General features: G+C 37.7%; 1 protein-coding gene across 3 annotated transcripts in view; it reads left to right on the forward strand.

Moving 5' to 3' along the window:
- LOC124173221 (sodium-dependent nutrient amino acid transporter 1-like) overlaps positions 1-9,397 on the forward strand; it is a 64,363-nt gene extending 54,966 nt beyond the window's left edge. For all 3 annotated transcript variants that reach the window (XM_046552755.1, XM_046552761.1, XM_046552766.1), the window contains exons 5-12: positions 284-557; positions 1,209-1,312; positions 1,976-2,165; positions 2,685-2,861; positions 3,622-3,721; positions 4,849-5,025; positions 6,435-6,529; positions 7,208-9,397. In XM_046552755.1, coding sequence (XP_046408711.1) covers positions 284-557; positions 1,209-1,312; positions 1,976-2,165; positions 2,685-2,861; positions 3,622-3,721; positions 4,849-5,025; positions 6,435-6,529; positions 7,208-7,378 — 1,288 coding nt within the window. In that variant the 3' untranslated portion in view covers positions 7,379-9,397. The remainder of the gene's footprint in view (positions 1-283; positions 558-1,208; positions 1,313-1,975; positions 2,166-2,684; positions 2,862-3,621; positions 3,722-4,848; positions 5,026-6,434; positions 6,530-7,207) is intronic.
- Positions 9,398-10,095: the final 698 nt, after the last annotated feature.

Below are 10,095 nucleotides of genomic sequence, written 5' to 3' on the forward strand. Positions count from 1 at the left end.
AACATGTAGTCCCCCAGTTTAAAACACGAAGACATGCATGCAGCACTTTAAAAATAAGCAATCAAATTTGTAAGGTTTGAAACTGTTTTGGAAGTCATCCATGGCTCACATCAGATGTTATACTGATTGTCAGTTCTAAATAGTTCTAGACAGTTCAGGGATAATAAAATGAAGCAATAATAAATGCTAATATGCAGATTAAATGTCTTTCAAATTCCGAAACCTCCAAAACTACCCACATTTGTGCTCTATTTCAACTAACGACTGATTCTTCTTCATGCAGGAAATACGTGCTTCAGGAGACAGAGGATGGCATTGATAATGGGATCGGTGCACCGGAGTGGAGGCTTACGCTTTGCCTTCTGTTTGCTTGGCTGGCAATCTGTCTGCTGCTGATCAAGGGAGTGCAGAGCTCTGGGAAGGCTGCCTACTTCATGGCTATATTCCCGTACATAGTGCTGATCACGCTGCTGATTCGTGGTTGCACGCTGCCGGGTGCCTGGGAGGGAATCTCTTTCTTCATCAAGCCCAAGTTCAGTGAGCTGCTCAACCCCAAGGTGAGTTACATTCAGATTCATAATATTATCGTATGCATATGCACGTGTGTGTCACTGTGTATGAAAATACACGACAAAATATTATGACCAAAACTTTATGATGATTACGATTCCATTGCATACTAATGTAGCTTTGTTCGCAATATTATCAACGAATACTATAATTGTTTACATTCCTTAACATTCATCTTTGTTTTCAATCTTATTCTAAAGGGATTCATAAGGGGTTTGTATCCTTAATTTGAGCCAACTGAGAAGCAGGGCCTACGTAATTAGGCTTGGAAAGAGGTGATCTTTCCTGTCTTCTCTTGCTTTCTTTCTTCATGATGAATCTTGTGTCGGTAAACATTCCTGTTTCCCTCTCGTCAATTCCAAGTCCTCCAACATTAGTCTGTGGTCTAGCTTTACTCGATGAATCAGGTCAAACTTCAGGTTTTATTTTGGGTATATTTTTTATGTACACAGTAAAAATAAACCCTTGGGGGTACTAGTTACTTGGGGGTATTTATATATGTTTAGAAAGTCATATAAGTCTTTGGGAAAAATATAAACTGATGCTTCATCACAGTATCTATTTCATATAGATTTTGATCCCATGCATGTAAGTAGTAAAAATAATTACTTTTTTAATGGCCTAATTATTCTTTGTAGGTGTGGTATGCAGCTGTGACTCAGTCTTTCTTCTCACTGGGAGTGTCGTTTGGAACCATTGTCACCTACTCGTCCTACAATCCATTCAAGCATAATGTCCACAGGTAAGAGAACCGAAGACCTCATGATATGAAATTAATGGTGATACACGATATTCAATACATAATCAGTGGCCAATAAAGCTTTATTTGTTTATGACTGATCACAAATTTCTGATCTAAAAATATCAGATCTGGAATGCCTTGTACCAGGTCTGGTTTATATCCTTTTCTATTGCTTTATAGTCAAAAAGAAATCACTAATTATATCTCTTACATGCCCAAAAATAACTCATTATTCATCAAAGTGATATTTACCAGTTACAGTCATCTTGATGTAGTATGGGCATCAATTGGTGACACTTTAAATTTTATCAAAAAGAAGAAATCTTTTGTCATCAATTTCTGACAACTGCTTTGGTACAATATCAACAAGCCAAAGTTTGGCTGATACTATTTATTTCATCACCAGTTCATATTTTATTGGTAACAGTACACATAGCCTTATCAAATTAAAACATCCATGCAATATTTAAGCATTTTTCTCTTTTATAATTTCTTAGGGATGTAGGGATAAAAGTGATTTGGGTGATATGAAATTGATATCTTATACATTTAAAAATGATGAATGATATTACTTGGCTCCCTTTCCTTTGGGATTTCCTTTACTTTCTCTTTCCCATTAACGCACGTTTGAAACAATGTCAATGAATCACTTGATGATTCCAGGGATGCCATTATTGTGACCGCAATGGACACATTCACGAGCTTGCTTGCTGGATTCACCATCTTCTCCATCCTTGGGAACTTGGCCTACGAGTCGGGAGCCACAGACATCTCCCAAGTCGTCAAAGGAGGCGCAGGTCTTGCATTTATTTCGTACCCGGACGCAATTGCCAAGTTCCAATATGTTCCTCAGGTGAGTTTCCAATCACTGCAATTATCCAACATTTATTGCTGAGCATAACTCCAATGCCATATTAATTCCTACCACTTCATATTAAAAGTGTGAAAATTCCACAGAGGAAAATGGAATTTCCTCTCTATAGTTTTTGCACTCTGTACTACATTCGTGGGTAATCCTGTGGAAGGAAGCTGCTGGCTAGTCTGAGAATGGTCCTTGAATAATTTCTCAGTGGATGATCCTACTGCTCTAACTTTTGGCTTTAGCATTGGGACTGAAAACATCTTGTCCTATGAAATTAACAAAAATTCACAGAGGAAGAATCTAACTTGGCGGTTCAAGTAGTAGAACAGCTGGAGGAAATTATGAGAGGTCGGGGGCCCAAATACCAATTGGTTCTTCCCAAGTGGAATTTTAGCTCTTATGCGTGCTCTTGGACTTGTCTGCAATGAGGCATGCCGATGGCTAGTTCATTGTCATTTGCATGCATGTTTCATTCTTGCCATTAATATTGTTCTCCTTTTTTTTCTGCAGGTTTTCTCAGTATTATTCTTCCTGATGTTGTTCACGCTTGGGGTGGGGAGCGCAGTGCCGTTGGTTGGTGCCTTGATAACGGTGCTCAGGGATCAGTTTCCGAACACGAGGCAGTGGATGGTGGCTGTGGGAATGTGCACCATGGGATTCATTGCTGGCCTTGTGTACATAACGCCTGTGAGTGCATGCATATTTCTCTTACTATCACATTAATGTAGAAAATTTAAAGTATTAAACACCCAGACATGCGTCTGATTCATTGAAACTTTTATGGTGCCTATTAGTGAAGACTGTTTTCACCAAGAAAAAGAGAGATAGAATTACAAATCTAGCATTGAGCATTCCCAAAACCAGAGAATCAAACTAAAAATTTAAGTATGTATTCATTATCACCGCAGAGCTTGGATTCTAGGTATTGTATGTGAATGGAATCAACAAGGATTATTTTTTTTCAATTTATCATGCCATCAATCAATTATCAATGTTGATAAATATTTAATCAGGGAGATTAAGGATTGGGACAAACACTGGATACAAGTAGTTATGTATGGGATAGCTTTTAATCACCAATGCATGCATCTCTGCTAGGTATGCAATCTACAATATGACTGCACATAATGGTCCTCTGGCTCCATTCAAATACAATTTTATTCATTCTCAAGTCTGCAAATTTCAGCCCTGAGTCATACATAAAACAAAAACATTTAAGAAGCATTGATAGAAGTTCAAGTCATCCATTAACCAACCTTAATATTAGACAAAATAAATTTAGATAAAATGAAAGTATTCTATTATGTAAAAAATATCTGATTTAGCTATGGATTGCATGTAAATTTTTGATACACAAAAACCAGGAAAGGCTATTCTGGAAATTAGCCGATCAGTGATAAGTCATAAATAAATGAAACGCACTCAAAAAAGTGTCTCTTTCTCATAGGGTGGACAATACATCCTGAATCTTGTGGACTACTTTGCCGGCTCCTTCATCATTTTCATCCTGGCAGTTTGTGAAATTGTCGCCATTGCATGGATTTATGGTAAGCAAAGAGTTAAATTTATGTCTGAAGTTCATCCTCTGTGGTAGATGAGTGTAAGTTAGCTCGATGATGACATCAGGCATGCAGATTTCACTTGTAGAAGCCATGTACATATATATGCAGGTTCTTGGTATTCTTCTGCCTAAATCACATGGTTAATTTTGCTGTCTCCCTGACTATCCAACGATTTGATCGTTGGATCATTCTTCCTCATAGAATGATCCTCCAAGATTGTTAGAACATTAATTGCTTTCGCTTGGTTTCGCTGCTAGTAGGGCCCGCCCGCCTTTGTGACGGTGTGGGATTCCTCGTCCCCTCCCTTCCTTTCCTATCCTTCCCCTGGAGGTGTTGTCGGGCTCTCATCGCGGCGATGCCTCCCTTCCTTTTTCCTTCCTCTGTCCTCCCCCTCTCGAGTGGCACGGGCATATAAGTCTCAGACTTGGTTCCCGGTCCTCGAGAGCGTATCCTTTGCGGGGCCCGCCCTGGGACCCCCGAATCCACTGTCTCCCTGACTGATAGTTCCCGCGATGGCTATACATATAGGGACCCATACAATGGTACAAGCAATCGTTTTCTGGATCACACACCTCTTTCAAACACTTTCAATTTCCCTTCAACGTTCAAAACTCCAATTATTTCCAACAATGGGACTTCTATAAATTGTACTAATAAATGAATCAGCAGATAAATCCTTGAAAAACTACGATTCCTGTGGCTATTTTTCAGTGAATATTTGATCTATCACTGGAATTGAATGGAAAACTTGATAATAGAATCAAGGCTTTTGACTGAATGGAAGGTGAGAACTGGTGTTTTGGTGAGAGGTTGGAACAGAAATATGTACCACATCAGTGATATGCCATAACTTAGAGAGATGGAATTGTCTTAGGAAACCATGTTTGCACATTCCACATGCCTGTGATAATCAAAAGATGTTTCAACAAAAGCGTACAAAATTTGAGATGTTTCTTTGCACTGTTAAATACACCTTACGTTTTAAAATTCAAAGTTTATGCACTAATCCAAAAACACACCAATTGAATTTGTGAGTATTTACGCACACAATTTATGTACGTTTTCGCTCGTCTTTTGATGTCCCTAATCATGCGTGGCAATTGACATTCCAGGTGTCCAGAACTTCTGCCACGACGTGGAGTTCATGCTTGGCTTCAAGGTGGGCCCGTACTGGAGGCTGTGTTGGGGCATCCTCACACCTCTCTTCCTCATCATCATCCTCGTCTACACAATCATCACCCTCGAACCACTCAGATACGGTGCATACGTGTACCCGGATATCGCCATCGGTAAGTTGGCAACGCATCATGGATAAGGGTGGATTAGGGTCATTATTTTGAGATAGAGTTTTATTTTGAGAGTTGGTAGTTCATAACTCACAGTGTCACCATGGAGGCATGCAATACCTCACGACCACAATGCGTCTGAGGTCTGATGTGGTTATAACATGTTTATCAATTACATAATTAAAAATACTTTTTGGTGAATCTTTCATTGGAGCACCCCCTTAATAATTATCATTTTTTTAATACATACTACCAAAAATTATGGAGGGTGACTCCCCCTTTAATCAGCAAATCCAGCACTGACCTTAGACACATGATATGAATCCCATTATTCACTCCAAGAAATAAAGTAATGTACATCATTGAAATCTAATTCAAAAAGTCAATGGGCTCTTGTTCTCTCAGAGTAAAAATTTCAGTTTCATTAAAATAAATAAGGATTCAGATGGACAGGAAAAGTAATTGAAGGTGTAAAAAAAATCTTCATCATTTAGTAATTTGCTTGAATGTTGTAAATGAATAAAATGAGTTGGGGACATGATTGGAGTTCTGGTTCAACCGCTCCTTCAGGTGCAAAAATGGGGGTTGAGTTTCTACGGCCTCTGAACTGTAGGAAGGAAATCCTCGGATGGCCGTATAATTCTCCCACGGCTCGTCCACCTTGCAATTCTTAATTGTCACTGCGTAGGTGTGCGGGAAGGGGGAGAAATTCACGGCAGGGACCAAACACTTTCAGCCTCTCAACCAGAATAGCCCAAAACACACACACTCACACACAGATTCACTCACAACAAACGTACTCAACAAGATCCTTTGTGGGGGCTGTAGGGACCTCCACTAAGGATTCTCGCTCCACAAAAAGTTGTTGGTGTTTGGTCCCAGCAGGGAATTTTTCCCCCTTCCCGCACACCAACGCAGTGACAATTTTGACTTGCAATGTGGACGAACCGTGGGAGATTTCTACGGCCATTTGAACATTTCCTTTCCACTCCTCTCCTTCAGGGATAACCTTTCATTGAAGGCTCTTCATTTATTGCCATCAGTGCCTTTACAATTAGGCAACAGATTGAAAAATATGGGTCTCTTCATTTTTTAAATTCCGTCGCCAGTGACAATGAAATAAAATTGGTAAACACACCTGCTGGCATATTTATTATTGCTGATTCTAGTATGAAGACTGTGGAGGAGGGACATTTTGCTTCTTTAGTTTCAACTCCCGCTACATGATGGCCTGTCGAAATTTGAGTTTCAGCAAATGGGATCAAACATTATCAAACAGTTTAAATGATGTCCATAAAACTAGAGCAAGCTTGTTCCTTGATTGAGTTTGACAATATTTTTAGATGAATTTGTGATTAATTCTTCCTTACTTAAAGAGAGATGACTAAAAATATTGATCTTGCATTTTACAGGATTTGGCTGGCTGTTGTTGATCATTGGTGTTCTTCAGCTACCACTCTGGGCTATGTACGCCATGTGGAAACATCGTGAGGACACCCTTTGGGAGGTAAATGCACTTTCTTTCTAATGCATGATGTGATAAAAGTGAGTGAGAGCATTGATAAGGTTCAAATCATCAAAATAATGAAATATACAAGGCATTTCCATGGGCTAAAAAAAGTACTAATGACAGTGAAACTGCTTCCGCTGCCTAAATCACTAGAAATACACTTGCTTTAAAAAATAATTGAATTTTTGTCACATTGACATTACTTTTTCAAAACGTTGAAATATGACAGTTTTTAGTGATAAATATAACAGGACAGTAGAATTTTTGAAGAAATTATAAGCATCTATGATTTCAGGTTTACTTGTAATTTATCACAGAATGAAATTTTTTTTAAATATCTCTTTCACTGTACTCAATGCATCAATGGAAATATGATGAAATGGCTTTTGGTTGGCCTACTTCTCTTCTTGGTTCAGACCTACCTCTCAATTTGTTGGTGTTTCAGTTGTGTTTTATTTTTTTTGCAAATCCATCGTAAACATTTTTCTTTTTTCTCCATTTTTTGTTACGTATTTTCATACTGTGACGCATGGCTTCCCATGATGGCATGGATTTGTGAATGAACGTTTCAAAAAGGGAAAAATTTAGCTTACTTATATTCCATTCTATTAGTTAGTCTCAATACTGGGAGAAACAACTAATTCACTTTGAACCCAAATTCTGATCCTTTCACAGACTCTGAAGGCAGGCTTCAAACCAAGCAGCCTGTGGGGACCCGACAACTTGAAGATCAAGGACGAATGGAACCTGGAGAAGGAGAGGTTGCAGGCAGAAGCTCGCCGAGAGGAGAGCAAGATTGCTCGTGTGGTGCGCATGATGATCGGAAGGATTTACAGGTCCACCTAATAATTTCACGCAGACTGATGGTCGAGCAGAAACAAGAAGACTGCCGGAAGAAGTGCGGTGATATAGTGAGAGGCAAAAAGTGAACGTTATCTAGTTTCTTTCGGACAGTGATAGCCGAGCATCGGGGCATGAAATGCCAGACATTTGATGCGGTTTGACAATTTGAGTGGCACAGCTTGCCTGCGGAATTGCTGGCCCAGCCAAAGACTTGTGAATATGGACAAATTAATTATTTTTTTAGAATGTGTTTTAATTTTTATAGAGAAGATTTTATTCAGAGTGTAATTTTAAGTCCACCTATTTTAACATGTTAATTTTTTTAAATCCCTGACTGCTGTAATGCCTTAACACGCGTGAATGAGGCGGAAGAAGATTCCGTCCTTTCCAAAGTTCCTCACTTCCCCAACGGACGGTAATCAAGTGATACGCTCCACATTTCAGCCCTTTAAACTGACACACAACGAGAACGCCAAGGATATTTTTTTAACTTATTTATACAATTTTACTCTGATCATGTAAAATTTCCAGTATTTATGAGTTGAAGCTAATTTTTTTTATCTACACATCTAATACTTTTGTCATCAAAATGAAAGTCCAGCTACATTCCATTCAGCTAGGGGAGAAATATTTAATTTTTCCAATAACTAAAAAGACACCTTTCCAATAGATCTGACCAAGGCATTCTTCTCACGTACCTCTTGGGCAAATAGACTGGCTGGCAGACTCTTAAACAGTTGGATTAAAAATTTTTAGGTGTCCCAATAAGATAAACGTACCTGATTTCAAATGTTTCCCTTCCAGAAAAATACTGAAATCTCATGGTTGATAGGGGGTTTTCATGGCTTTAGGAAATCATTCCATTATTCAGAGTTATTTTGATAAAACGCACATTATTGACCATTTTCCCTCTATTGTTGATTGCGATGAACTGCTGATGCTGGGCCTCAGCTGTTTCATTGTTACTCACAATCAGCGATGTGATGTAAAGAAGCAAAAGGAATTGAATTGCTCTTAACAATCATATCTTTCTCGTAATTTTTACTGTTAATTGATGCATTTAAAAAATGAAATTTTCAAATGCAATCTGTTCCAAAGCTCATGAGTTGAGTAATCAAAAGTGAGAATTTGAATGTGCTCTTATCAAATGGTAGTTAACCTCATTCATTAACCTCATCCAAAAGTGTAAATAATTGGTAGGAAACATTTATTTATGCCCGACGTCCCTGAATCAAACATTTCAATCATTATTTTATGCAATGGCATCAAATGATAATTAAAAATCTGGTTTTCACGTTAATACTCCGTTTGAGAAAATATTGACTGCACCATGCAGCAAAATTAAAAGTAATTGTAATCCTAGCGACTACTTTTCCTATGAGTAATTTGTAATTCAAATTATTTACAGATTAGACAGGGTAATTGCCATTGGTCTCATTATGTGTTTTTAAATAATTTTCCCTTCACTGCCCAATACTAAATACTCTTATTTCTTTCCTCAAAGAAGAAAGGAATAATAGTACATAGTTAGCGAAAAGAGTTCTCTTCAAATTGTGTGAAGCAAAATTCTATTGATGTCACCAACTCATGAAAAGTGGGTGCAAATTTTGCGTTTGTATTTTAAACTAATGAGAGATTGGCTGAATGAGGAATTTTAAATTTTGCTTCAGATCAACCTTCCAACATAAAAAATTCTTTTCCTTTTCTTTTTGAACTGTGATTTGAAACGTCCCCGTTCTTTTGAAATCGGGCCATTCATACTTGGACACCCTGATTTAAGCTGTTACATGGCCCAGCCACAAAATAATGTCTGTATTTATGATGCCCCTTGGAAGTGAAAGTTGAAAAAAAGCAGAAAACCTGTTTGCAATGCATTCCATTGCATTCCACTGATGCCGAGATATAGTATTTCACGTATGATTCATTGTTCAAAAGTGATGTTTATTTTCTTGAATTCCAACATTTTGTACATATGTAAATATATTTTATTTCTTAAATAATATAAAACATTACCAACCTGCATTTTCTGGTTGATTTGAATGAACACCATATCCTCCCCTAAAATACCTCATATCCCTAGTGCAGGAACATCTGATTAGAAAATATATATATTATATTATAATTAATATGAGTACCAAAGTCATAAATGTATGCTAAGCATGAAAAGTACAGTGTATTATTTAGTTGTTACCACAACTTCATCAGCTATGTGGTAATGCATCGTTCTATTCCTAGGTACCTGTTAACCTGGCTGACAAAGTAGTGCGATGACATATTTAGGGATGTGTAAGTAGCACTTTTAGATCTCGAGTCAAGGTGAAAATTACTCGCGAGTATCGAGTCGAGTTGAGTATGATAATTTCTGAACCAGGCAATACAGCTATGCATACTACAATATATTCTACTCAAATTTTCTATGATGAATGTCTAGCCTAATGTAAGAGGGAAAATATAATGAGGATCGTTGATGGTTGATGTCAGACGTATGTAGTTGGAGATGAATGAAAATTAATGTCTCTTCAATAGTTCCATAGGCACACTTGGAATTAATTAACCCCAAGTAATATGTCGACATTTAAGTCATATATGTATTCAAACAACAAGGGAGAGCCCTGAGTGTAGACATTTTCACAGTTATAATAAAAATTACATACCTCGTACATGAATCACATAATATTAATTGGCCCTTTCAAATTCGCAAGCAGAAAAACCAATTATTC

This window comes from Ischnura elegans, chromosome 1 (genome assembly GCF_921293095.1).
Source record: "Ischnura elegans chromosome 1, ioIscEleg1.1, whole genome shotgun sequence".
Classification (NCBI taxonomy): Eukaryota; Metazoa; Arthropoda; class Insecta; order Odonata; family Coenagrionidae; genus Ischnura; species Ischnura elegans.